The following is a 27,625-nucleotide window of genomic DNA, read 5'->3' as shown; positions in this document are numbered from 1 at the left end:
TACTAAAATAAGACTACCACTTATATGTATAATTTTGAAAGCGAAATCGGGCCTGCATGCAACACGTGAGAATTTAGCCATACTTCCTTCGGTCACTGGTTCCGGTCAGCGATAAAATGCAGGTGATAGATATCATTAAAGTTGATAGATACCCCGCCAGTGGACGGAAGTGACGTATTTTGTATTTTTAACAGTAGTAATCAACACAAAACTGGTATCAACACAATACAGTCAATCAAAGATTTTTTTTTCCATTAAGATGTCGGTAATATTAATATTGGGAATATGTTCTTATGGAGTTTTAGGAGGTGAGTATGCGTTTTATATTTGATAGAAATGTTCATTCATCCAATTTTTTTTAACTCACTCTTACTAATGCAACTATTTTGTTCTGGATACATGTACTTTAGTATACTTATTTGAAAACTTTTTTCAAAAGACGGTGCAAAACCCTGGAAAGGTTATATAAAAATAGGTTTTTTTTAATATAGAATATACATGTACATGCGTATTGTTTAATCAAAATCTTACTAAATGCATACACAACTTACAATTTTGTTGCTGACTGTGTAGTTTCGATTGAAATGACACCTTTAAAACCAAACAATTTAACAGCTCCCCCTCCTATGACGTACAATCCTGCAATATACGAAAATCTCAATTTCCCGAAATTCAATCCAAACGCCATATCCTTCGTCAACTACAATCCGATGAAAGAACAAAATCTGGAACCATTCTCGATCGGGATCCAAGCCATCACAACGAAGGCTCCAGAGTACATCAAGGTCAAGGATTTAGATTACTCCGGTGGTGGTCGGATGACCTTTGACATGAAAATGGTCACACCAACGCCACTTGACATGAGCAACGTAAAATTCGATCCAAACAACGGAAATTTTATGAGAGATTTTGATCCGAATACTTTTTCAAAGAAAGGTAATGTCTTGCTTTTTAATAAAATGTATTGGTTCATCACTAGTTGGAGATCTTAAAACCTTTGTATCCCAAATGCACTGAATTAAGGTATCCCACTCCTCAATGTTGTTGTATCAAGATTTTCTTGAGAAGTATATCATTGAAATCTGTAGACAAAAACAAGCTTATAAAACAAAAAGATAATGGGGGATCAGTATCCATCCCTTTGAGTTATGGCCCATTTAATTTGACCTTTTTGCACCTAAAATGCAATTTCATCCTGATTAGGATTTGTTATCAGTATTTTTGATTAAGCAAACTTATTTCTTCAAATATTGTTTTTAATTATGCACAATGGTCACACTGAATAGAGGGATTACGAAAAAAAATTGTACAAAGCTGCATAAATTTTTTTGTGACCTTTTTGGACTTAAAATAGACAATTTCTTTAATAGTTACAATTGGATTTGAAATAAAAACTTTTTGAATATCAAGAATTTTATAAGATTAATCCAGTTTGCCTAAATATGTATTCAGTATCATTTTGACACAATATAATATGGGGGTCAGTGATGTCAAATTTTAGATATAGGGCTTCAAAGGTAAAATTCTCGCAAAAATTGGCTTAAAAAAATTCAGACATGTTCTATATATATATATGCATGATTTTATGCTAAACGGCTATTACATTCCCAAGATTTGATTTTGCACATGTCACACAGAACCTATAAAATATGTTACAAACCTATCAAATGTTAAGAATGTGAATAATGATTAAAGTATAATAAAAAGAAAAGTATATTGAAAATTCATAAAATTGCTTGTTTCTGTCCTTTTCGTCTAAAAAACCTTCCGCATGAAAAAATAGTTCCCCCAAAAACTTGTTTGTTTCTTGATTTCAAATGGATTTTCTTTATGAATGTTGTGTAATTATGAAAACATAATCTATCTGTGATGATTAAATAAATAAAATCATATTCATTTTAAATATAATGATCATCTGCGCAATGAAATCAAAAAATGAGGAGTGAGATACCTTAAATTTCAAGTCTTACCAATAATGAACTGAAAGTGTTTTGGCTTTTCCAAGACTCCCTCATTTTCTCTACGCTAAAAATAACTTCTTTTTTCTCATAAAAAGATCAAATAATTGTGAAGCTTCAATTACACTTTTCGGAAAAAAACGTGGGGAAAAAGACAGATGTTTTAATGCTGAAACAAATCATTATAAAATTTTATAACGTCCTGCAGAGCAAAGCTTTCAACAAAACCAAGTTGTCCCGTTTCAAGAGAACCGGGTGACCGAGTCACCGAGAGGACACAGCTGGGACGGACGTTGGCCAGGTCTGTTCATCGTTTATAAAATAAAACATACAATATGCAGATCATTATTCTGTTCCCGTTACATAGCAGGTTTTTTAGGAGTATATTTGCATCAATTTTGTGATTGCATTTTATAGGTCAAAATAAAAAAGTTGAAAACTACAAAGAGCAGACGACAGGGAGAGGAAGCGACTTTGGATTCAGTATGGACAGCAAGGGAGTTGGTGTATCGGGCAAGTCCTGGGACGGAAGCTGGCCAGACGGTACGGTGACTTGCCTCTGATTTTTACACACTGTGTCTTTAAAATTTCCATTCATAGTTTAAAAAAATAACTTATATCATTATAAATTTTCAGGAGATGAAAAAGACTTCTCCGTTAAGGCGACCGACTCCTGGAACGCGGCCGTAGGGGGAGATAAAAAGTGGAATGAAGTTGTAGGCACAAATAAAAACAATCAAAAATGGCAAGGTACTGTCTCGATTTTAGTTAAATTCTTACTCATTCCGTCTGCTTAAAGACATATCTACGCTGTCTCTTCATTTATTTATGGCCGTGCTGAACCACTCAATACAACTCTACAGTGGCTGCCTCTCCTTTCAGACAGCGTTAGTTCCGGGGACTTCTCCGAGAAGGCCACACAATCCTGGAGTAAAGCTCTCAACGCTGACAGAAAGAACGACAATTACCACGGTAACCACATTTTATGTCCTTTAAGGGCTATGTTACTTGTATCGACCAATTCAATATAAAAGCTTTGAATTTCAAAACATAAAATCCTGGAATAATTGTCCAGTGCAACCAACTGAGCGTTACTATCTCTTGTAGAATCTTGTAATTGCAACCATTTTTATAAGAGTAGACGACAGATTTCCAAAACGCCATTAAATATTTTTCTTTTCATAATTCTATGCATATTTTCCTTTAAGGTAACAATGTCAAGTCAGGAGACATAGACGAGATTATCCAGAGCCTCATGGCTGCTCTTCAAAGGTTACAGTCATATTGACAAGTGTATATTCAACAATGTTCTTTCAACGTCGGATGGTTTACGCTTTCAAATAAAGAGCAAACACAATCAGAGAATATCACATGATTTATTATGTATCAACCACTCATTCATGGGACCAGTTTTTCACTCATGAGTATTTACAATGTGTAATTTAAACAAGTTCTCAAATTCATTCATGATAAGTTTAGCATACACTTCATATTTTATAACATTTCCTATAAACAAGGAAAAATCATGACATCACCGTAACACACATACCAAAATCATAAGCAAAACGATGATAGAAAATAACACACGTAGTTTTCCTGATTTCGTTTCAATGAGTCAGTGACACTTGTATCTGGTAGGAAGGTCTGAACCACAACCGTAATGTCAAAACCTGGATTGTCTTCTTGGAATGGTGACGGAGGCAGAAGTTGAATGAACATGGACAGACGTGCTAGCACTGCGTCAGGCTGGAGCAAGCTCGAGCATACTTCATCACCCATATTTACACATGCATACATACACCCACTATCACTTTTTATACTATAAATGAATAAACAGCCTAACCACACACCGTCATCATTTGACTAGACCTAGTTTTTTGGCTTCAGTTTCGTACACCAATAACCTCCACATTTTCACAACGAACACCTCTGCTTCTTCATCTAGCACCTGAAGATAAACAAAGCAACTGTCAAACACTTGTAGGCTTTCAATAGGTGTAGACAAATCTTTTAAAATGGACTTTCTAACACAAACTAAATTAAATAATTCATAAAACACTGACTACTATCTGCCTCAATCAGTACTCTAAAGAAGTATAGGCACTTACCATAGCTACATCGTTGAGTATTGCTTGAGGTCCACTCCTTGCCATCACTTTCTGACAAATAAAATCTGTAAGGGTCGGCTCCTCCTCACCAATGTACTCAATTATCTTCTTGTTGACCCATGGCTTGATCCTCTTGTCCATAAGAACCTACAAACAACACAAATTCATTATTTATATTGTTTTATCTTTCCTTCTTAAAAGTGCACAACATATTTTCATTAGTTCTACAAAGACTTGTATTAGAAGTAAATTCTGATAAAGGTTTAAATTCCTACCTGATCAACAATGTTCCAGTCCAGCGAGTAGGCAAACAGCTCATCCTTGGCCGTGGGAATGCTCTCGATCAACTGTTTGATCTTCAGCCTCTTCTCCTCTGCTGTGGCTCCTTTCTTGCCGTCCTTGTCATCATCATAATCCAGAGGTACCAGTTTACGTTTCTTAGAACCGGATGAACTATCTTCATCGTCTTGGTTAAACACATCACCAACAGTCAACTTCTTTCTCTTGCTAGAGATACTCTCTGTCGGACTGCTAGAGCTTCCTGCAATTTGTCACACAAAAATTATTATAGGAATTTCCAAATTCAAACAAATTTTAGAAATACTGACAACAGCCCATCCAGATTTTGGTATTTTGCCAATAATCTATGCAATGTCATTCATACCCAACTTTAGTCCTCCAAATCCTAGTTTTGCATTTTCCTCTTTGCTTGGACCATACACAGGCTGGGAGTCCTCATCTGGGGGAGGGAAGTTGCTGTCGTTGTCCTCAGACATGGGGGTCACGCTGTTGGACACATCAATAGGCTTCAGGGTGGATTTCATGTTGGGAGGTAACTGTGGCTTCTCCTCCTCCTCCTCCGGTTCATCGGATGAGTCTACTCTGATCGGCTCCTTCTGCTGGACAGGAGAATTCTCTTCGGAGATATTCAGTCGTGGTTTCAGGTGTTCTTCTCTTTCTAATTCAATCTAAAGATAGGATGGAAATAATACACATCGCTTTAATAAATTTTCCTTAATGATTATGACTGAATAGAACAAGTATGGCATCCATTTGCAGATGGAAATTTTAATAGAATGTTAGCATTGCTGAATTTAAAGTAGAGTTAGTTGTTTTTACCTTCATCAGCTCAGCCTCTGGGTCCGGATGTCCCTCATCCAGTAACTTCCTCTTGATCTCTTCCAGTTCTTCCTTCTCCCTCTGTCGGTCCCTGGCATCAGCCTCCCGCTCCTTTTCTCTCTCTTTCAGTCGTCTATTTAGACAGCTGCCTCTATGGAAATAATAACAACCTTTAACAATCCTTACCAACTTTACCATCAATGTTCATTGGAAGGAAGTATGATACTTTATTGTCTTTAAAAACTTAAGTTATTCTTACTTGTAGTATTTGACATCATCTCTCTCATCATCGTAATCTTCCAGAAATTCCTTCAGCCTTCTTCCTTCTCTGGACTGTAAAACAATTTGTGGTTACATTATACTCTCTGCAGTTCTCCTCTTTCATTAACTAACATTTAGTGTACTTTTGGTAAATCAAGACGACACTCACCTCCTCTGCTTTCCTCTCCTCTTCCCTCTCTCGTTCTTTCTCATACTCCCTTGCCTTCTTTCTTTCTCTGGCTTCCCAATTCTTTAATCTCTGGAGAAAGAAACATTAGATATTAGACACCAATACATTGAATACATACTATCTCAAGCATAAATCTTTCTACACGAATTAAAACATTACAGTTTACAAAATCCAACAGTAGAAACAGAAATCAAAATTGTGTATTTCAAACATCTACCTCTTGATATGCTGCTTCCTTCTCTCTCAATTTTTTCTCCAATTTTCTCCTTTCGTAAGCCTCCTCTTCATCTTCAGCATCTCTATCACGTTCCTTTCTTCTCTCCCTGATCACAAAGTTACATCAGAGTTTAAAAGACAAACTTCAGAGAAAACTCCAACAAATTGTTTTGCTGATAATTTTATCACTTTGCTAAGCTGACAACTTACTTTTCTCGTGACCTTGACCTTTCTCTCCACCTCCTGGGTGACCTAGATCTTGACCTTGTCCTACTTCTGATGCGTTCCCTTTCTCTTTCATAGCGTTCCTTCTCCAGTTCCCTTTCCCTTTCTCTTTCCTTCATTCTCTCCCTCTCTCGTCTTCTCTCTTCCACCATCTTCATTCTTTCTTCCCTCTCCCGGTCTTTCCTTTCCTTTTCCTTCTCAGCGTCTTTTTCAACCTCATCCTCTCCCTTCAAAAGAACAGTAATAAAGTCAAACACTTGCTAACTTTCATATAAAACATTAACTAAATAATCATCTACCATAAAAATTGTAACAGAATTTCTCAGTGGAAAGATAATAAACCCTGCAGTATGGTCAACTTCTGAATACTCAAAAACATTCGTCAATATTCATATATCTGTGTCACTTGATTTGTATATATCGCTTTACTTGTCACTATGAACTGTTTTGAAAAAGCTGCATAAAGTGACAAAATTTGTTTGCAAAGTTGATAGAAACAAAATGTAATGGTGGAAATTACTGGGAACACTTTCTCTCCTTATTACCTCAGAAAGCACACAGAAAAGCTAATAAAGTGCCTTGTCGATTCTGTTGACATTATTTTGCCGATTCATGCACTGTGCCATAGAAAGATCGCTGACCCTCTCCAATAAACAGACAACCAATCTACAGCACAGATCCCTCCCTGTGAACAAAGTCAAGCTACTTTTCACATGACTACTTCTCTGATTGGAGCTCCTCCTCAGCCAAAATGGATGCTATTCCTATTCCTTGCGAGAGCAATTCTGGCATGTTATTAATGAATCCTTAAGATAACAGTGATGCTGCTGGCAACAAAAAGGTTTATTTGCATTAAACCCTAATCACCCACAATCCCAAATATCAGTTTTCTAAGTTAGTATTATTAAATGGTTACAGCCATTTGTATCTTTTTGATGTTGTTTTCTTTCCCATATGAATATTTTTTCACATTTTTATGAAAATTTTAAAAATGCAGCATTTCAAATTGATAACAAACTTTTAATAACCTCATATGTCTATTTCAAATTGCAGGACCATGAATTTTAGATAAAATAATCTATTTGTAAAACCCTAATTTTAATCTGGCATAAATTTACTATCATCTTGATAAGTGGGCATCATTAGATGATCGTTGGTAGAGCATACTGCTATTAAAGATGGCAATTTTCACTTCAAATCAAAACTGGCATGCATATACACTAAAATATGTTAAACTTGAGAATGATGACAAAAACATCATAGAATAGAAGGGGAGTCAAACAAACATCAATCTATCTTAAGACATACTGGGTCTGCCCTCATAGGAAGGATTTGAGAGCAGATATTTTGTGTTGTGTAACTTACATATGTCGTATGTCATCATTACATGTCACTGTAAAAAAACTTTCTCCTGATGGGGGAAAAACCTACAAGAGAGCTATAAGCGATCTATTTTAGACCTGTCAAGAAATATGGGGATTTAATGGCTGCATTCCTTTTTCAGAGAAAAAAATTCAGTTCACAAGATATGGCAGAACACATACATGTAATCTACAGCACTTACCTGGTCTCTGTATCACGGAGTTTGAGTGAAGATCTGACAAAAGAGTAATTTAGGTTCACTTACTTGCATTACTCCTGTTTCCTGGGCCATACTTCCAACATTAACTAAGTGTCCTATCCACTTACCCTACATGTGCTCTAAAAATGCTAAACCTCTTTCTTAAAGTTACTAATTAATATGAAATGTAATTCTTCTTTCTGAAACTACTGATTTAGGTGCTGGTTGTTCTTGCCATTGTGAAAATATCTATGGTATTATTGCCTTTAACAACCTAAAGTCTGATACATCTGGATTTTTTTTGTTTTTGTTCTCTGACTGTATCGTCTTTCTCTATGATCATATTGTTTAGACATCTTGTTCAGGGAAACCTCTCTGTCTACCTACCTAACCCTCCATGTCATCTACCTGGCTGGAAAGGTGACATATTTAAAGAGATATTTGGTAAACACTTACCAGAGAGTCTTTGACATATTATTATACAGGTTGTTCAGGACCGTAACAGATGCTTGGCACGAGCATCAGGGCTCATCTATTAAGTGGGGGGTAATGAAATATAACCCATGTTATTTAAGGTGACAGAAAAAATGTCATTTTAAAATTTGAAAAATTAACAAGGTTTTAAACACGACTGTCAGTTCTGGTTTAATTTTTTTTTTTTTTAAATCAAAATGATTTTTAAATCTGAAAGTTTTATCTAACAAAAAAATTTTAACCAAAAAAAGGTAATAAAAATCAATTAAAAAATTTTTCATTCTTTTCATTCTTTCACACTTTTTTTTCAAATCAATCTAGTTTTTATGTATTAGCCATTTTCTTTTCCAAAATTCTGAATTTATTTCCAGTAAATATTTTTAAATGCCATCTTCAAAAATGTTCCTCAAGTAATATACATGTACATAAACTCGATGACATAGCCAAAAAATGGTAAACGTCAAATATTGGATGTTTCAATTGTCAAGAAAAATATTTAGCAACCATTAAAAAACCCTCAACAAAAGGTCAGGAAGCATTTTAACAGCAAGTGTTAATCCACAGAAATACCTACTTTATGGAGATCCCTGAAACTTTTGATTTCTCTGTGGATTATTTCCCTTTTGTCATCTTCTATGTCAATGTCATCAATTCCCTGAAATTCCAAATCACATATAAAAACTGCTTTAATATTGTAGTGGAAGCAAAAGTGATAAAAATATATTTTTTTCTTTATCTTCTTATCTAGCATATATGAAAATTTTCAATCTTTTAAAATTATTTGATTATGTGTTCTTGAATACAGCATAATTATCAAGTGTAAATTCAATATGAAGAACAACTGACTGTGTCTTTGATAATCTTTTCTTCTTCAACTTTCTTTTTGACTGGTTTTGGCTCTTTTTCAACTTCTGTAAAATGTAAGACACATATTAAAAAAAAAAAATTAAAGTTACCACCTTTTGCTTGAAAAACAGATTTTCCATTGTACCTGTCATTTCCTACCACAAATCTTTGGACTTAATTATTCATGCTTGAATAATTTTGTAACTATGCTCATATTTATAGATGATCTGTTTTATGGGCCAACATACTAAACATATTGAACAGTAACATAGTTTTCATTGCTAAAATTATAACCAAACATTGATAAGGTTACAGAGGGAAATCGGCAACTTGTGCTGAAACAAATTTAGCTTAAAAGAAAGTTGTTCTTACACAGACTATATTGCTACATAAATATCTTCAATATTTGTATTTAAATTTTGAATACTACATGGATTTAGGGTCTTGCCTCCAAAGCGATAAGATAAAATAGCGATAGATTGGTCTTATATGTGTACAGTACCCATGAACATCTTCTTTGAGAGGTCCTCTGCATATTCTCTCATGATGGCGTCTAGGCCAGCCTTTGCCACCCGGTCCTCTCGTTTTGTGAATTCATCCAGGTCTTCCTCTACTTTTGTCTCATTCTCTTCTTTGTCTCCATTTTCTTTCTTTTCTTTATCTTCACTTTCAACGCCACCAGTTCTAGATTTCTTTTTATTGATGTATTCATCTAAAAGTGTTTTTGTTTTGGCATCAACTTTTACCTGAAAAAATGAAATAGAATAGGATTTATATAGACTTGTTAATAGACATAACAAATATATTCTCTTTTATATGCAAATTAAAATAATCTTTAATGCAATTTATGTGACAAGTTAAGCAGAATGGCAGGATGTGTTAGGTCCTACATGAATTATTGTTCAAAATCTGAGAAAAACTGGGATGTACTTGTTATCAAGTAAACAAATTATACTTCAGCATGTTCATCATATACTTTTACACTTACCACTAATTTTTTCTCTGCTATTTCCCATTCATTTAGAAGTCTCATACATCGCAGAGTTGCTTCTGGATCTTCATATTCACAAAATCCAAAAGCTGAAAGTAATTGTTTCCTTTCTTTAATAATCCACATTAATCTCAGAAATATCTGTTAATTTAATGTCAGCATTACAGCTGAAAGATCTTTTATATACATGTACTAATTTACAATAGCTATTTTCTCCAATTAATTGTCAGATTTCATGGATGCAATATGTCATGAAATTATAAATGTTAAATTTTAGCCATATAAATCTGATCAAAAATATATTTAACATTTGATGAGATAATCACTCCTCACCTTGTAATTTCCCTGAGGCCCCTTGAACACGTTTCCAGCTGAGTACATTACCACATCTCTGAAATAATTTATTTTTTATATATAAACATATGTCTTACAAAACTTCTCTTAGTTCGGATTATTAGAACTGTAGATCATTCATGCATCATAACAACAAGCCTACCTGTAACATCTGTCGTATCATGGCGTCTGGGGCTCTGTCACTGATGTTTCCAACAAATACTGTGGTCACAGGAGGTTTTTCTTCCTTCTCATCCTAAAATATATTCAATTCACCTGTATTTATTCTGTATCAGAGATTCTTCATCAGGAGTGTAAACATGTTGTTTTAAAAAACAATACCACTTTAATAATATTTACATTGTAAATTTTGCATCCATATCTTTTTTTTCAAATCTGATCATGTCATGCACATTTTATGAAAAAAAAAACCAAAAAACCATCCCTTAACCTTAGGTATTCTTAGTTTATCTTCATTTTGTACACACAGCCTTTGCCATAAAAACTGAAACACAAATCTGACAACAATAATTAATCAAAGAAATGTGTTACCTTGGGTATTTCTTGTGGAATTAGTTTTCTGTTGAATGGTTTGGCTGGTTGGGAGACTGCACTTTGAGTTGTCACTATTGGCCGCATGACCTAAAACATTTGTAATTTTGTTTTTCAATACAATAGGCAACATGTACAATACCTAGCCATTCTGAATGCAACACAGAATTGTATAATTGGCCCAACTGCATTTCTGTTAATATGTTTATGATATTTAAACAACAAAGTGTTTAGTTTTCTGTTTCGTTAATATTAAACTTTTTATTAAACACAGTTAGTGGTGACTTTGACACCTTATAGAACCAGGGATTTATCTAGCTATTTTATCTTACTACCCTTTTTATATTTAAAGGGGAAAATTTGAGACGTAAGTTCGAATTGAGCGCCGGAGGCGTGATAAAGCTAGGGGGTCCGGGGCATGCCCCCCCAGGAAAATTTTTAAATAGAGCAAAATCCTGCATTCTGAGAGCTTCTGAAGTTCGTTTCTATACAACCTACCCTTTTTAGCCAAAAAAAAAAAAAATTTAACCAAAAAACCCCCATATATATATTATATAGATCACTGTTTCCTGTCCCCATATGAAATAAATTAAGGTAGGTAGGTAGGAATTTTTTTTTTAATTTTAACACTCGGGAAGAGGAAAAAGTATATATATGTGCATTTGGGGTATTAGTCTAACCCTTTGACCCACTTACTACCGTTATGTAGAGGATCTGTTAATTTTAAAGATAATTCTTTACAAACGATTTTATAGTAATTTTAACTTTTATTGCTGATTTATTTACTAATAAAATGTGATCAGCTAACTGCAGTGATATCAGGATTAAAAGTAATAAACATCGTTTTTGTTATTTCTGAGGTATGTTGTTGCATCACCCATATCTATAACCCAAGATGAATTAATTTGTTTCAAGTTATTACTCACCACAGGGTTAATTCACGCAGTGAGAATATTTTTAGATTAGTTTACTATTATTCTTTTGCCATTGACATTAATTTACACGGTCGTGTACTCAGAAGACAGAGCAACTTCAACTTCTCTTTCTGAGGAAATTCTGGCGTCGTTACCGATCACAAACACATCTATTATATAGTTTAATATTCTCTGTTTGATCTGGGAATTTTCTCTCTGAAAAAGGGGAATTTTTGGACCTATTTTAAGAGGGGAAAGGTACCGTTTACCGGTAGTAAAAACAGCCTTAATAAATCCCTGAGAACTCAACAAACATATCATTCTGTAGTACATAAATTAGGTATTTCAAATAATTTGGATTTGCAATTGCTGTTTGAAGTACTAAATTTGCACCACATATTAATGATATGTCAACCAATAATTCTTTTTAGATATATTTGAAACCTGTTACTGAACATATAATGCTGTTATAAAAGTTTTGTTTCAAAGTTTATTACTGACCGGTTGGGGCATCATGCCCAGCCCCATGGGCATCATTCCAACAGGTGCATAGGCATATCCCATCGGGGGCATGCCTATGGGAGGTCTAGGAGGAAATGACATTGTCCTCTGGAAAAGGAAAAAAAAATTATTCTAACTTTTGGAATAACGTTCAAACTTACAGGTAATGTACTAATGTATAACTTTTTTATTCAGGTAATTTTGAGCTAATGTTGCAGAAGTCCTCGTTTGAAACATATCCCATCTGAAGTCAATACTGGCTTGCAATCAATTCTCACCGAGGACCATTTCTCGCCAGTACATTGTTACCTCATTTTATCAACACATAATTTTTTTTTTTACAAAAAATGACTTAACAATGCACTGGCGAGTAATGGTACTTCCTGAGAATTGGTCGGCAACCAGAGGCATGTTCAGCAAAGAGAGGGCTCACACGCTCTCGCCAAAATTTGGGTTGCGGGTAAAGGGAATTTTGGCAAGCATTCACTCTGTTGAACACGCCTCTGTACACTACTGTAAAAGTTTTAAAACAAGATTTAATAAAATTTCATATATAAATATTGATGTGTTTGTTTGTTTGTTTTTTTAATAATAAACAAACTTGCTGTTGCAATGTTTTCAGCATTGTGAAATAAAATTAAAAGATGTTTGAATCTAATTTGTTTGGTTTTCCCACTAAGAGTCTTAGTGAATATACAGTAAAAGGACCAATTAGATTGAATGTTGAAAATGCATTATTTACATATCATTTCTAATAATAGAATCAACTTTCAAGAATTTTGTATACAGCTGGTAAAATGTATATTCTATTTTAACTTACTAAAGTGTTCATATTATAGTTATTTATTTACGATTTTACACGCTTAAACTTTAAAATGTAACAGAATACATGATCATAAAATTGCTGATCATTTTATCAAAGTGCGAAAGAAAAAATCTTGAAAAACGTTTGGTTACACGGTGCAAATATCAAAAGGTATTCATGGAAACAAATTTGAAATAACTGCATGATGTAGATATATCAAATAAAACAACATCCGATAGCATGGTTTACATGAAAACTAAACAAGAATGAATAAGGAAGGAAAACAAACGCTTCACAAGTTTTAACAAGCAATAGACATTGCAAAGGCAGACATCATTCTTATTCTGCGCATGAAAAAGAAACATTTTAAATATTCCAGAGAGAAAGGGATTTACGGAAAAATGACTCACCTACCTTCTGCAGGAAGATTTTACTTCAGTCGTTTTGTCAAACGTTGTACTTTAATTTCAAAATGGCGGATGTATCAACACGAGGTGCTTGGTTTGGGTAAAAGTAGTTCAAACTAATTGCCGGATGTACAAGAATGACGAAAAGAAATGCCTCTTACAAAATGATATACGATATCAAATATAGATATTATTTTTTTAATCTTTAGAAATAATATAGCTTAATATAGCTTAATTTCTGATTATAAAAAACAATGGAAAAGGGTGGGGGGGGTTGCAAAAAATGTTTATTTGAAGCGCTTAATTATTGAGTGACAGACTTGTAATATATGTTTATATCATTAAATACATGAACCGTATTTTTAAAAAAATAATTTTCTAAGTTCAAAGGGCATAACTCTGACAAAATCATAGGACTTTGACCAAATTCGAACTTGATCTCTATTTTATGGTTACTGTATAACATCTAAAAGTTTTATATTGTTCATTCATCGTGCTTCCATGAGTGCGCCATGTAAATTGGTAATTTGCATGACCACTTTCCGCCATTTCTCAAAAATATTCAGCAGTTTTTCTTCATATTCAACAATAGAAAGTACATGTATAGTGCGCAATGTTGCTCCAGTACCATTTTATATTATTATACTTTCATGTTAAATACTGAAATCTGATTGGATTAGACGCAGTTGATAATCCGTTCTATTACCCTCAGCGTTAGCAACACACTTTGCAACGGGTAACACAACGAATTGTTACATGCGCTTCGCGTCGGTTGACAATAGTTTTCTCGGGGTGTCAATTTCAACTCTTACCCTCCTAAACGGGCACTATTTATATAGTGTATATATAATTGTTCATAATCTACTCAATGGCATATTGTTGAAGCAAGCATGCGCTTGATGTTTCCTGTTAAACAAAATGATAGGAAATATCCAATTTATTCTTTAAAAAATGAACTTTTGCGATAATTGATCTTCATCAATAAATCATATTTGTATAAAGACATTGATCACACAATTTATCTATATAAACTTGACTTATACGTTATAATCTTTTTTTAAGCAAATTTCTAAAGCTCTACTCATAGCTTTGAATTTCGAGGCACAAAAACACTAAATCCTGCACATAGTCATTTGAGTTGATCGAGTTGAACTTGTACAATTGTTGCCAAGATAACGAACGGAAAGTTAATGATGACAGAAGGAGCAGACAGAAGGACAAAATGACAGACAGAAGGACAAAATGACAGCAGGGGCATAAAAATAATTTAACTTTCATTTGGTTCGATTTCAATTTTAATGTCAGCATATAGTTTTTAATCATAAAATTCTCTACATTTCATTTCTTTTTGACATGTGCTAAGTCATATTTCCCCCGTACACACTGCAAGTTTACTCCAGGTACATCCTGAAGTCGGCCTCCTCTCACCAACACTATGCTGTGTTCCTGTAAATTATGTCCCTCGCCTGGAATATAAGCAGTCGCCTCTTTCCCATTGCTTAGTTTTAAACGCACACATTTTCGCTGAGCAGAATTGGGTTTCTTTGGCTTTTTGATGACAAGCTTCAATACAACACCTCTTTTATAGGCATTACCACACAGATATTTATTTGGTTTCTTTATCTTGGGCTGTATGGGGCCTCCTCGTCTGTGCATCTGATTAAGGGTCTCGAACCTCTGTAAAATAAGGGAGCCTCCCGGTCGTGGTTCTACTGCATGGTTCACCAATGGTGAAGAATCTGAATGAACAAAAATTTCAGAAATTAGTTTCAATATGTGCATAAAAATCTTCTCCTTTTGTCACTTACGATCAAAAACTCAAGCTGAGTAGTGAAAAATACTCCCAGTAATCGAAATTTTCATAAAATATTAATTTGAATGTTTATGCGAGTGATTTATAGTGCTCACAATGCACAGTTATGGGCAAATTGATATATGTGTATTGTGTAAGTTGATAGGAGAAATAATGGCAGACCAGACTTCAATTCAAACTCTGGTTCCCTGAATCTTAGTCAGGTGTTCTACCAGCTGAACTGCTGTATATAGAGGAATATTTGCCCTGTTTTATTTTTGCCCCTTTCGCCTTCATAATCAGCAGGCAAACTTAAGACTAGGCGAATTCAAATGTCTCAAATTATCTCTCTTTAAAACACAAATGTCTCTGGGCAAATCCAAGATGGGGCAAAACTGTTTGCAGTGTACAAGGGCATAAGTTTCACGTAGCGAAAATATAACCCTGTGTACTGTATCTGCAATCGAACCTGTCGTATTCCTCGATATCCCATTTGCCCTCAAGGACTATCATCCCTAAGGTTCTTTCCCTGGTAAGGATTTGTACTGATAATTAATCTGTCAATTCCTGGGGTTCATCACAGCTCAAGGATCATCAATCAGGTTCTTTTCCCTAGCAGACATTAATTAACCTGTCAGTTCTAGGGGTTATCAATGGCATCAAATGTATAACAGGATATAAATGGACAGGAGCTTCAAATCTCAGACCCTGATTCTCTATATTAAAAGTGTTAAAGCTACAAAAATAAGCAATTGTGGCGCCAACTATCGAGACGGTCAGCATAATGGCGGTCAGAGTGAGACCGTTACAGATACAAAGGGCTAGAGAAAGAACTAGTTTTCCAAAGTATAGAATAGATTTGTCTGCAGTTTACAGTGAGAAGAGAGAGAGGCCATGATAACAGATAGATGGAAAGATCATACACCAGAGGACATAAATAACATTATTATCCATGTTATTTATGTCTCTGCATACACCTACTTGTTACAAATTTATGTGTTGTTTTTAAGTTGGTGGTTGTCATCATCCGTGAAAATCTCTGGCAAAGGTTGGCAAGCGACATGATTTTCTGTAAATTGAAAATAAATTAAATAACCTAGTTTTTTCTTTCATAATAAACAATAAGATGGAATAAATAAATTTCAACCCGAATTTCCTCCACTATCCATTGCACTAATTCCTCAAAACGTTTTGTTCTGGATTTAATCAAGAATATTCATATATACATAATAAACAAAACTGCGGAAAGTTAACGTTTGAATGGAATTATTTCTACTCCAGAAACTGACAATCAAATAACGATGCCCTTTATTTTTACCTTGCCGGTGACACTCTCCAGATTGTCTTGTACTGGTTTTACCCTTAACTTAAAAAAAACTAAAGTTTGAACCGGATACCGTCACTATGTCATGGGTCAAGATGTGGTTTCATGTGTAGGATTACTAGGATACAACTGAAAGGGGGTACACGTACAGTATTGAAAACACCATGGCAGCAGTCGTAGAGCCTTCAAGTGGCTCCCGACACAGCCCAATGAAACTCCACTTTATGCAGTTTGCAGCGGGTGGATGTGCAGGTAAACCCCCCCCCTTTTTTTTTTATGGATTTCCGGATAATTTTACAAATTATAATTTCTAAACACTGCTGAAGAGATGAGGTGGGGATATCATCCAGGATCTATATAAATATATTTGTTTTGTAATACTTTAAGCTAAGATAATTTTTATCGATATGTAGAATTTTTATCGAATTTATATTGGTCTGTTATTTTTTGTTTTGATACATCATTTAATTTTTTTTGTTGGTTACTTTGTATCAGGTTTTGTGGAGGTGTCACTGATGCACCCACTTGATCTAATGAAAACGAGATTCCAAATCCAAAGGGGACCAGATGATCCGAATCGGTATACGTCATTGGCAGACTGCTTCAAGAAGATGTACCGAAATGAAGGGTATTGTTGCCTCATAAATACATGTATTATTATTTATTGTTATACTTTCATGTTAAATACTGAAATCTGATTGGTTTAGACGCAGTTGATAATCCATTGTATTACCCTCAGCGTTAGCAACGCACTTAGCAACGGGTAACATTAAAAATTGTTACGTGCGCGAAAATCATGCGCGTACGGTTCGCCTTAGAATTCACGTTATTCCTATCTAAAAGCAGTGATGTTTTCTTTAAAATTAAGACATTCGGTATAACAAAATAAATAGTGCCTGTTTGGGAGGATAACAGTTGAAATTGACACCCCTCGAAAACCATTGTCAACCTCCGCTTCGCGTCAGTTGCAATGGTTTTCTCGGGGTGTCAATTTCAACTGTTACCCTCCCAAACAGGCACTATTTATATAATATTCAGTTGAATTTTGGTATCTTAATCACTGATATCACAAATACCATAGATATGTCAAAGTGTTTTAGAAGTTCCAATGATTGTAAATGTTTCTGAAATTATTATCTCATCAATATCTCAAATATTGCACTAATGTGATTTCTATAGTTTTTCTTGGTACTGACACATGGAGTTTGAGATAACAATCTAAGGTTTAACAGTGGATGTAAAATTATTAGGTTGTTTAACAGAACTCATTATTATTCTGACTAAGGTTTCTGATGAAGCTGGGATCATTGCTTTCAATTCTGACTGACTTTGCTAAACTATTATAAATATTTGAATATTTTTTCTAAAATGATATTGAATAAGAGACATTAATTTTCTTATGGATGGCACTGATCGTAAAGAAAGAATAGGTGTTTTCTTTAATTTGTAATAAATCATGTTTATTGGATTATTTCAGGGCTCTTTCTTTTTATAAAGGCATACTACCCCCATTGATGGCAGAAACTCCCAAACGAGCTGTGAAATTTTTTACATTTGAGAGATATAAAGATATGCTTGCATCTATTCAAATCATCCCATACTCATCTGTAAGTATACTTTGTTGACTATGAATTGTGTATAGCTCCTATTAAATAAAAAAAAAAAAAACCTACCTGGTAGGTTACTTTGCATGTTTTCAGACATCTGACAAGTTAACTCTTTATGATATATATATATATGTTCGAATAAATTATATATTTACACTCCTAAAGAACTTGAGACATTAAAAAGTCAGATTTTATTCAGTATGTTGACTCAATGAATGAAACAAATAATTAATTTTACTTTCTATTGCAGAGTTATTTCCCCGTGTTTTTTCTTCTTGTTATTGCTTCTGCATGTTAACCTAGGTGCAGGTCTGTAGCTACCGGTCTGAAAAAGCTTGGATGAATGACCTTGGAGCTACCAGTTTCTTAACTGTTAAAAAGTTGCAACTTACTGCACACAAAAACTTGCTCTAGTTTTGGACTGATTAAATTATGTAAAAATTATTTCAAAGTACCATTAAATTCTTCAGACATTTTAATACTGATGACATCGCTTTACCTCATACTTTTTCTTGACACGCTTGCCAAACAGATCTCAGAAAATGAAGCTCATGTATCAATTCATGAAGCAGGTGATGGTGTTAAAAAGAATATCAGAGGCATGGAAAGTAGCAATATCAATAGTAAAATGACAGAGAAATTTCACAGAATCCAATATCTGTACAAAATGTCTAAGAATATTAGGTTAATCAGTCCAAACAAGCACAGTTTTTTGTATGAGAGGACTTGTAGCTCTATGGTCCATCCACCTGAATTTTCTTGGAAGAGCTACAGATCTGCAGCTATATGTTGACCCTACTGTTAAAAACTACTCAAAATTTTATTTTAAATAGAATATTTGAGATAGATCTTTTTATTCTACAGCTGTATGTAAGATATGTATTTTGTAATGAGTCAGGTGTAATCATTCATGTCTAGATGATTTTCTGTTGTTTATTTTTTCCCTCCTCTTGTAGATTTTGTATCTGGCTGGGTTGTGCTCGGGACTTACTGAGGCAGTAATCATAAATCCATTTGAAGTTGTGAAAGTCAAACTACAGGCAGATCGACATGCTTTTAAAGAGGTATGTACCGGAAAAATTGACACTGTAATTATTCAAAATTTCATGTATTTAATTTTGTAGTACTTGTTTCAATTCTTATTAATGATTTATTTATTCAATTAAAATTTAAAGTCATATATTTTTATTATAGCACTCTTTGATTTATATTTCAGCAAGGCAGCACAATTGCAACAGCAAGAGAGATAATTCGAAATGACGGATTTGGACGGCGCGGATTAAACAAAGGCCTCACATCCACTCTAGGTCGTCATGGAGTTTTTAACATGATCTACTTTGGCTTTTATCACAATGTCCGAGATTTAATTCCACAGGCAGAGGTAATGCACTGCTAAATAGGAAAGATTTGCAGAGTTTTCAAAATTCATGGGTACCAATTATTTTTTATCAATTTCATGGGAATGCAATTTCATGAATTTCTTTTTATGATGATCTAAATTAGACTGTGCCTCTTAATTCAGTTAGGTTTTAGAGTTTTGGGTAGAGAGTACCATGAAAATTTATCCACTACACATCCATATGATTCTGCTGTAACTCTATGAAACTCATGTTTTGAAATACTGTGTTGTTTCTACAGACCCACAGTCTGGAGATTGGTAGAAAGCTTTTGATTGGCTTTGTGTCAGGAACAATAGCATCCTGTGTCAACATTCCATTTGATGTGGCTAAAAGCAGAATTCAGGGGCCACAACCTGTGCCTGGCGAGATCAAATACAGGACATGTTTTAAAACTATTGCAACAGTTTACAAAGAAGAAGGGTGAGATAGTAGATCTTAGATTACTTTTATTACAAGTTTACACATCACATTTTATAGACATCACATTTCAATGTTTACTTGTCAAGTGAACACATTACTTTAAACTGTGTTAAAATTTCACAAAGTAGTGTTCTCTTTAAGGTGGTATTGGACATCTGTCAATATTAATGTGAATTAAAGTACATTAAAATGACAATACTTTCACCGGTTTAGAATTTTCAGATTTTTCAATATGTAACCAAAATTTAGCTTTTAAAAATTTTTGGAGAGGTAAAAAATGTAAAAACCCCAGTGGGATTCGAACTCATGACTTACAGCTTCGTAGTAAACCCTCTAACCCACTGCGCTATGCTGTTAGGTGACAATACTTAGAAAGAAACTACTTTTATAATTACACTTCATTTTATTGTTTATTTCAATAAACAATACTGTATATCAGATTATTTTCGCGATGATCTAATTTTCGCTTTTTTCGCGATGTCTTTTAAATCACAAATTATTGAATACGCAGAAATAATACTCTGTATTATTTTCTATAAGAAACTTTTTAAATCGCAAATAATGACTGGCGCAAATTAAAAATGCTACACATTTTTCCCATTTTCGCAAATTTTTTGACATGCAAAAAAAACTGGATATACGGTATGTTACAACATGGAGGTGTCTCGTACCACCTTAAAAAAAATGTGGAAGGAAGAATATTTTTTCATTAACCTGCAGTTTTAACCTCAGTCTGACTTACTGAGAGCAATACATGTTGGTTTATGGATGTTCTTACATCTATCATTATATATTTCTTCCAGGTTTTTAGCTTTGTATAAAGGACTGCTACCAAAAGTACTGAGATTAGGCCCAGGTATGTTTTTATACAAAATGTAAACCAATTATTGATAAGTATTGTACTAATGCAATAAATATCAGTGAGATTCTGCCATATTACATGTTGATACCCCCCCCCAAAAAAAAAAAAGAAAAAAAGAAAATACTTCTAGAAATGAATGGAATGGCTGACGTTTATAGTTCAAAATAATATGTTGAGGCTGGAACATTAAAATCTTAACAAAAATACATGTACATTATAGCTTAATCTTTCTTGAAAGTGTGCTCCTATTAATTAAGTACCATATTTAATAAATTGAAATCAGAATCTAAACACAGTTTTTTTGTATTGACAGGAGGAGCAATCATGTTGCTGGTCAATGAATACGCTTTTAAATGGATGAAGGAGAATATGTGATATTTAGATCAACACATAAACTATAAATACTTTTATAAGTGATTATATGATAATAAAAAAAAAACCAACTATATGTGCCAAATATTTATACAATAATTGTGCATGCATTTGTTGACAAACATTTTAATTCAAACTATGCCGTCTAAAATGTGTATATTGGATATTTGATTATTGCTGGATTTTTGTATATTTCAAAGATGACCAGGTATTTTCCATTTTATTTATCAGTGCTACTTTTTTATTCATTGTCTCAAGATGATATTTTGATTATAAACATTAAAAGTATTCACTATATAGTTTGCGTAAATCTTCTTTCATAAAATAGAAAGTTATTTTTGAGAGAGAGAGAGGGGGGGGGGCTGTTTGTGCCTTGAGTTAGAAAAAATCTACTATGTATATGTATGGGTACTTTAGTATGCTAGGAAGAGAAAACAATTTTCTAATGTCTCGAATACATGGACTTTTTTTAAGTGGTAAGTGACATATTTTCATGTTAATTTATTTGTAGATGTAAACATCTTTTGGGCATTTCAGGGAGAATCCGTTTCACAATGGTGTGCATGTATAGTTCTTCCTCGCGTTGTTGTCATGCATTTAAAAATATGCGTTGTTTTCCTTTTTAAGCAAAAATCTGCTATATTGAAACTATCCCCATACTGACGCCCTTCAAATTCAATGACTGGCGCAAATTAAAAATGCTACACATTTTTCCCATTTTCGCAAATTTTTTGACATGCAAAAAAAACTGGATATACGGTATGTTACAACATGGAGGTGTCTCGTACCACCTTAAAAAAAATGTGGAAGGAAGAATATTTTTTCATTAACCTGCAGTTTTAACCTCAGTCTGACTTACTGAGAGCAATACATGTTGGTTTATGGATGTTCTTACATCTATCATTATATATTTCTTCCAGGTTTTTAGCTTTGTATAAAGGACTGCTACCAAAAGTACTGAGATTAGGCCCAGGTATGTTTTTATACAAAATGTAAACCAATTATTGATAAGTATTGTACTAATGCAATAAATATCAGTGAGATTCTGCCATATTACATGTTGATACCCCCCCCCCCCCCCAAAAAAAAAAGAAAATACTTCTAGAAATGAATGGAATGGCTGACGTTTATAGTTCAAAATAATATGTTGAGGCTGGAACATTAAAATCTTAACAAAAATACATGTACATTATAGCTTAATCTTTCTTGAAAGTGTGCTCCTATTAATTAAGTACCATATTTAATAAATTGAAATCAGAATCTAAACACAATTTTTTTGTATTGACAGGAGGAGCAATCATGTTGCTGGTCAATGAATACGCTTTTAAATGGATGAAGGAGAATATGTGATATTTAGATCAACACATAAACTATAAATACTTTTATAAGTGATTATATGATAATAAAAAAAAAACCAACTATATGTGCCAAATATTTATACAATAATTGTGCATGCATTTGTTGACAAACATTTTAATTCAAACTATGCCGTCTAAAATGTGTATATTGGATATTTGATTATTGCTGGATTTTTGTATATTTCAAAGATGACCAGGTATTTTCCATTTTATTTATCAGTGCTACTTTTTTATTCATTGTCTCAAGATGATATTTTGATTATAAACATTAAAAGTATTCACTATATAGTTTGCGTAAATCTTCTTTCATAAAATAGAAAGTTATTTTTGAGAGAGAGAGAGGGGGGGGGGGGGGCTGTTTGTGCCTTGAGTTAGAAAAAATCTACTATGTATATGTATGGGTACTTTAGTATGCTAGGAAGAGAAAACAATTTTCTAATGTCTCGAATACATGGACTTTTTTTAAGTGGTAAGTGACATATTTTCATGTTAATTTATTTGTAGATGTAAACATCTTTTGGGCATTTCAGGGAGAATCCGTTTCACAATGGTGTGCATGTATAGTTCTTCCTCGCGTTGTTGTCATGCATTTAAAAATATGCGTTGTTTTCCTTTTTAAGCAAAAATCTGCTATATTGAAACTATCCCCATACTGACGCCCTTCAAATTCAAGAGACGAGACAATCTTTCCTAATCAAAATGATAGCAGATAACATTCTAACAAATAGCAAAACTCGTCTTCAATTTTATCAAATTACAAACCTTTTCATGGCCTTTTCATTGCTTTGCCATATCGACCACTCACTATTAATGACTATTGGGAGACGGTGGCCGATTATTCTAAATTTCACCAAAATATTTCTTAACTTTCTAGGAAGCACTTTTAATTTAATTAATAAAAAAATTATTCCTCACACCAGGGACGTATATAGGTCCCTGCTCACACGCGTGATACTTCAGTTTTAACTGTTTAACATGTTTAAAAATATATTTATAAGCCATGGCAGTGTTCTCGAAAGCTTTAAAATATCGCACTTCTCCGCTGTAAAATTGTTATTCCTTTTTAAGTTCGTTTTTTTATTTTGCATGTTCTTTTAAATTTGATTTGTACACTCTCATAGAATTCCTTTCTTATCCAAGATAAAACAATATACACAGGAGATTATCCTGTGCATCCATAAACTATATATAATTCAATTATTTTCGCAAAAATTCTACCAAATAAAGTATCTAAATCTTGCTTTTAATTTAGCAACTTTTTATGATAGTTTTTTTTTAAGTGTGCAAAATAAAAGCTTAAACATATTTTTTCGGCGGTGAAATCAATTGTAAATGTAGAGGCTTCGACTTTATCAGTGTACGAGTTAACCAAGATGGCATTTTGCCGCCAAAATATGTCGACGTGCTCAGTTGTTAACAATTCATATAACAGTACTTTGCAAACGATCCATGGATTCAACAGAAGATTCATTGGTGTCATATCAGGTACAAGGGTTTGAAAATTCAAGATGCATGCTATATGCAAGATAAGCGACGTGAAAAAGTTTAAATTGGTTCCTAACTATGTAGAACACTTGTATTTCATAGTATAGAAGTGATGACATAAGATAGTAAGAAGACGGAAAGTTGGCGACGAGTCCCTGACTAAATCTCAGCAAAATTTGTCAAGACTGGAAAATTTTGACTGCATGACGCCCCTTTCAAAGACGTCTTAGCCTTATTTTTCTGATTTAGGCCTATAGTCTATGCCTCACATTTTCTTAAATTATTCTATATTTATAAATACCTCTGGATTCAAACGATGTTCATTCAAAGTATTAAAATAGTTCCAAGATCCCGGCCCCCCTTTGAAACGCCCCCTCTAGCTTGTCAGGTTTCATTTCATTTTCAAAAAAAAGTTTACGGAGGTTTTGCTAGGCAAAAAAAAAGAAGATGAAAATACCTGGATTATAATGTTGGAAAGTTGTGGTAAGTATTCCGATTGGAAAAAAGGTTTAGACATTTCCTATTGAATCTCCGTAAAAAGTCTGTTTTCGTCTTTGTGAATTTTTTCAAGTGAAAAATAATAATGTGTGAATGAAAATATTTTGGATATTTTCCCTTTCATTGATTTCAATTGTACTGCAGTACAGGTAAGTGTATTTTTATTAAAAATTGACCAAATGTGCCACATCAATCTTGGGACAGACTAGAGGAAATTTTTTTTTTTTTAATGTTTAGTAGGAAAATTAGTTTACCTTTAGACCATCAAATCAATAATTGGAGTCATATTTACCAAATAGTGGCCAGCATCTAACCTTACTAAGGTGGTATGGGAAACCTGTCGATATGAACGTCGATAAAAGTACCTTAAAATCATAACTTTTACATTATGATTATAATTTTGATATAATTGTACAATTTTTGAACCAAAAGTATGTTTTCAAATTTATGGAAAGGTATAAATTATAAAAGCCCTGACTCATGAGTTATAGATTTGTAGTTAATGCTCTCACCCATTGTGCTTCTCTGTTAGGTAACAATTTTCGGAATTAAAGAGTATAGTTAATTTCGTTAAAAAGAATGTCACAATAAGGAGGTACGTGTTCCATACCACTTTAAATATTAAATTTAGTATTCTGTAACCTTGTAACTGTAGCTTTAATAATATAACCTTATGTCTTTGTTTTTCCAATCTGCTTCAACATTTTTTAGATTCCAAGAAGTTTGGAGGAATTCGAAAGCAGTATTTTGCAAGGTGTTACAGAAGACGAGGAGGCAAAACTGTTTGCCAATGTCATCGACTTTAAAGCTGGGAGGTGCTTCATTAAAACGAAATTCCATGATGTGTTCATCAATGTGATTGACCGTCTCTACAGGAAGTGTAGGAAACAATGGAACTGTGTCTCAGGAATTCAAGGACTTGGGAAAACGTCCTCAGTTTTGTATTATGTTTTAGAGTGCAGGTGGAGAAAAGACCACAGGATTCATTATGTTGATCTAAATGAAATTGATGAAAGGGATAAACATTTAGATAAGTTTTCCTCCTTTTCTTTGAATTTTCAAGCAGAAGATTGTCTCATCATTGACCACACAACAATTTTCAACACCCACTATACAGAGAAAATTAGAAACATCCTCGAGGGTAAAGACATCAAATTTATTTTGATTCCAGCCGGATTTACTGCCACTCCTTATAGCAATGGCCAAATTGACTGTGGAAGAGAATTACAACTAGATGAAAAATGCTTTCTGAAAATCTGGAGTGGGTCTTTGAAGGTATTGGACTGTAAAGATGAAGGGCTCACACAGACGGGGAAGGAAGCATATGATGTTTTTTCAGAGCATTTTATAATGACTCCTAGATTACTCCACAATGTCTTGGAGTACATGTATGCGTTTGGAAAAACGGTTCATCAAGCCTTGATGCAACACACCAAAGAAATCCAAGAAGAAATAGCCAGCTTTAAGGGAACTGGAAACAGTGCACTGTATGATAAATTTATACTGCATACCACTATTTTGCTCCAACATATCCCTGTTGAAGGAGAATACATCTTTACAGTAACTGATGCTAGACAAGTAATGATAGCTTTCAACATCTTTCATACAGATCTTTACACTGTAATGCAGGAGGATATAGAAAACAATGCCAAAATCTTTGAACTAGGAGTACAGGAAGGAGATGTGGTTGTTAAGGTGCATCACCTTCAAGCCTACCTAGCTCCTGAGTGGAGGGCCAGATTGCCATACAGGCTAGATATGGTCTTACAAAAAGGTTATAGTGACAAGATTTTCACAGTGATGTTACAAAATAGTGCAAAAAGGGAGTTCATTAAATTGTTAGTTAGTGCCCAAGAGAAGAAAGGCATCGTATTGCTGCCTTTAATATACAATACTATAGAAACTTCATATCAACCTTCTGAAACTCCTCTTGATGTTCCACAAACTAAGTCTGATGATTGGCTTCTTCTGCGAATTCCTTCCCAGAGATTTTTCCACCCAGATCAACAGAGAATAGAACATTTTGCAAAAGATGTTCCTACAAGTCTAAACAGTCATTACAAGAGTTTGTTCAAGGTTGCGTTATATCTTAAAGAACTTGCTACTTCAGTAGACAAGTTTGTTGTATACCCAGAGATCCAAGATTTCCTGGGAATGGATTACTTTGTATATGTTACGATCAGAATGGATGAAACAGAAGTATGCTCTCCTGCCAAGAAGCTACGGCCCTGCAAAAACTCAGTGCTGTATCTTGTTCAAGTAGCAACAGGTGCTACTCTAAGAGGAGAAAGAATTGGTCAAGCCTTGAATGTTGTGAAAAGCGTGTTTTCAGATACAACTGTTGCTGTCCATGTTGTTATAATTATTGCAAGAAGTGATACTCTTGCATATCCATTAACAAGTTATTGCTTTAAGAATATCACAATCTTGAACTTGTACGAGAAAACTTCAAGCTGTCTGCAAGATCTCTTGCAGTCAAACAGTCTCTTGTACAACTTCTTTCTACGATTGGTAAGAAGTAAGCAAGATTGAATTATACATGTATGTATACAAGATATTTGGTAAAGGACACTGCTTTTTGTGCATCATTTAGAATTTCTTTTTACAGTTCAAGCCTTTGGAACATTTGTATTAAATGGTTTGGTAAAACAGTAAACCAGCCCATAGGTGTAAAATGTTAGATGAAATTGCTAAAGTAAACCTTACACAACTAAAATGTGAACCGTTGTCATTGAATGAAAATTAAATGATCTCTAAATGCTTGCAAATTTTGATTTTTATACCTGCCTGTTGTATTTTGTGAGGCAGGGTTGAATTAATTGTGAATTAGAACATCTTGTTTTATACAATCCTAGATTAAAAATACTGTACGCACACATAAAATGATGCAATCAAAATTTAGTTAAATCTTGCACATAAAGAAAATTTGTGGAATGTGAACTGTAGTTGATACACCAACAGTCTGAAAAGAGGTGCATCTTTGCACAGGCACCTGGGCTGCGTTCAAGATCGTAGCGGCTAGGTCGTAGATATCCAAGTCTGTTGA

The 27,625-nt window shown here is 33.8% G+C and overlaps 4 protein-coding genes, 1 long non-coding RNA gene and 1 pseudogene across 6 annotated transcripts; 4 read left to right on the top strand and 2 right to left on the bottom strand.

Annotated features, from left to right (window-relative positions):
* Positions 1-158: 158 nt before the first annotated feature.
* On the top strand, positions 159-3,315 carry LOC128175932 (uncharacterized). The gene is made up of 7 exons (XM_052841847.1): positions 159-308; positions 616-936; positions 2,167-2,259; positions 2,376-2,501; positions 2,595-2,708; positions 2,841-2,930; positions 3,167-3,315. The coding sequence occupies exons 1-7, from the start codon at positions 260-262 to the stop codon at positions 3,244-3,246; spliced, it is 873 nt and encodes a 290-aa protein (XP_052697807.1). The 5' UTR covers positions 159-259; the 3' UTR covers positions 3,247-3,315.
* A 3-nt stretch (positions 3,316-3,318) lies between these two features.
* Positions 3,319-13,621, bottom strand: LOC128175930 (RNA-binding protein 25-like). 2 transcript variants are annotated; one of them, XM_052841844.1, is made up of 18 exons: positions 13,469-13,621; positions 12,250-12,357; positions 10,835-10,924; positions 10,446-10,538; positions 10,283-10,340; positions 9,947-10,038; positions 9,461-9,704; positions 8,959-9,023; positions 8,687-8,767; positions 6,063-6,304; positions 5,854-5,959; positions 5,616-5,705; positions 5,445-5,518; positions 5,186-5,336; positions 4,731-5,034; positions 4,342-4,607; positions 4,067-4,213; positions 3,319-3,906 (listed from the first exon to the last, which is right to left on the bottom strand). In XM_052841844.1, exons 2-18 carry the CDS (start codon positions 12,349-12,351, stop codon positions 3,814-3,816), a joined length of 2,298 nt encoding a protein of 765 aa, XP_052697804.1. In that variant the 5' UTR covers positions 12,352-12,357; positions 13,469-13,621; the 3' UTR covers positions 3,319-3,813. The 2 variants fall into 2 exon arrangements, with proteins under 2 accessions (XP_052697804.1, XP_052697805.1); XM_052841845.1 differs by having other exon boundaries at positions 13,465-13,562.
* Positions 13,622-14,722: 1,101 nt separating this feature from the next.
* Positions 14,723-16,693, bottom strand: LOC128175934 (30S ribosomal protein S12-like). Its single transcript, XM_052841848.1, has 3 exons — positions 16,572-16,693; positions 16,235-16,322; positions 14,723-15,200 (listed from the first exon to the last, which is right to left on the bottom strand). Exons 2-3 carry the CDS (start codon positions 16,314-16,316, stop codon positions 14,800-14,802), a joined length of 483 nt encoding a protein of 160 aa, XP_052697808.1. The 5' UTR covers positions 16,317-16,322; positions 16,572-16,693; the 3' UTR covers positions 14,723-14,799.
* LOC128175931 (mitochondrial 2-oxodicarboxylate carrier-like) lies at positions 16,630-21,535 on the top strand. Its single transcript, XM_052841846.1, has 8 exons — positions 16,630-16,829; positions 17,073-17,205; positions 18,055-18,184; positions 19,141-19,248; positions 19,401-19,565; positions 19,823-20,004; positions 20,808-20,860; positions 21,180-21,535. The coding sequence occupies exons 1-8, from the start codon at positions 16,742-16,744 to the stop codon at positions 21,239-21,241; spliced, it is 921 nt and encodes a 306-aa protein (XP_052697806.1). The 5' UTR covers positions 16,630-16,741; the 3' UTR covers positions 21,242-21,535.
* A 415-nt stretch (positions 21,536-21,950) lies between these two features.
* LOC128178418 (uncharacterized) lies at positions 21,951-22,882 on the top strand. The gene is made up of 2 exons (XR_008242950.1): positions 21,951-22,211; positions 22,527-22,882. It is a non-coding gene; the product is annotated as an uncharacterized LOC128178418 (long non-coding RNA).
* A 1,108-nt stretch (positions 22,883-23,990) lies between these two features.
* LOC128176055 (uncharacterized) lies at positions 23,991-27,341 on the top strand (annotated as a pseudogene).
* The last annotated feature ends 284 nt before the right edge of the window (positions 27,342-27,625 follow it).

This window comes from Crassostrea angulata, chromosome 3, assembly GCF_025612915.1.
Source record: "Crassostrea angulata isolate pt1a10 chromosome 3, ASM2561291v2, whole genome shotgun sequence".
NCBI classification, from domain to species: Eukaryota; Metazoa; Mollusca; class Bivalvia; order Ostreida; family Ostreidae; genus Magallana; species Magallana angulata.
This window is presented reverse-complemented; position numbering and strand designations above follow the sequence as displayed.

What these genes read in the sequence shown, in the direction of transcription:
- LOC128175931 (XM_052841846.1), top strand. Translation starts at nt 16,742, where the DNA reads ATGGCAGCAGTCGTAGAGCCTTCAAGTGGCTCCCGACACAGCCCAATG. An exon ending in TGCAGCGGGTGGATGTGCAG is followed by an intron (nt 16,830 to 17,072) that starts GTAAACCCCCCC and finishes ACTTTGTATCAG; the next exon opens with GTTTTGTGGAGGTGTCACTG. An exon ending in ACAGTTTACAAAGAAGAAGG is followed by an intron (nt 20,005 to 20,807) that starts GTGAGATAGTAG and finishes TATTTCTTCCAG; the next exon opens with GTTTTTAGCTTTGTATAAAG.
- LOC128175934 (XM_052841848.1), bottom strand. Translation starts at nt 16,316, where the DNA reads ATGTCGCTTGCCAACCTTTGCCAGAGATTTTCACGGATGATGACAACC. An exon ending in AACACATAAATTTGTAACAA is followed by an intron (nt 15,201 to 16,234) that starts GTAGGTGTATGC and finishes TTGTTCATTCAG; the next exon opens with ATTCTTCACCATTGGTGAAC.
- LOC128175930 (XM_052841844.1), bottom strand. Translation starts at nt 12,351, where the DNA reads ATGTCATTTCCTCCTAGACCTCCCATAGGCATGCCCCCGATGGGATAT. An exon ending in AGGAGAGGAAAGCAGAGGAG is followed by an intron (nt 5,519 to 5,615) that starts GTGAGTGTCGTC and finishes ATTGTTTTACAG; the next exon opens with TCCAGAGAAGGAAGAAGGCT. An exon ending in ATTTGGAGGACTAAAGTTGG is followed by an intron (nt 4,608 to 4,730) that starts GTATGAATGACA and finishes GACAAATTGCAG; the next exon opens with GAAGCTCTAGCAGTCCGACA.
- LOC128175932 (XM_052841847.1), top strand. Translation starts at nt 260, where the DNA reads ATGTCGGTAATATTAATATTGGGAATATGTTCTTATGGAGTTTTAGGA. An exon ending in GAATACTTTTTCAAAGAAAG is followed by an intron (nt 937 to 2,166) that starts GTAATGTCTTGC and finishes AACGTCCTGCAG; the next exon opens with AGCAAAGCTTTCAACAAAAC. An exon ending in AAAGAACGACAATTACCACG is followed by an intron (nt 2,931 to 3,166) that starts GTAACCACATTT and finishes TTTTCCTTTAAG; the next exon opens with GTAACAATGTCAAGTCAGGA.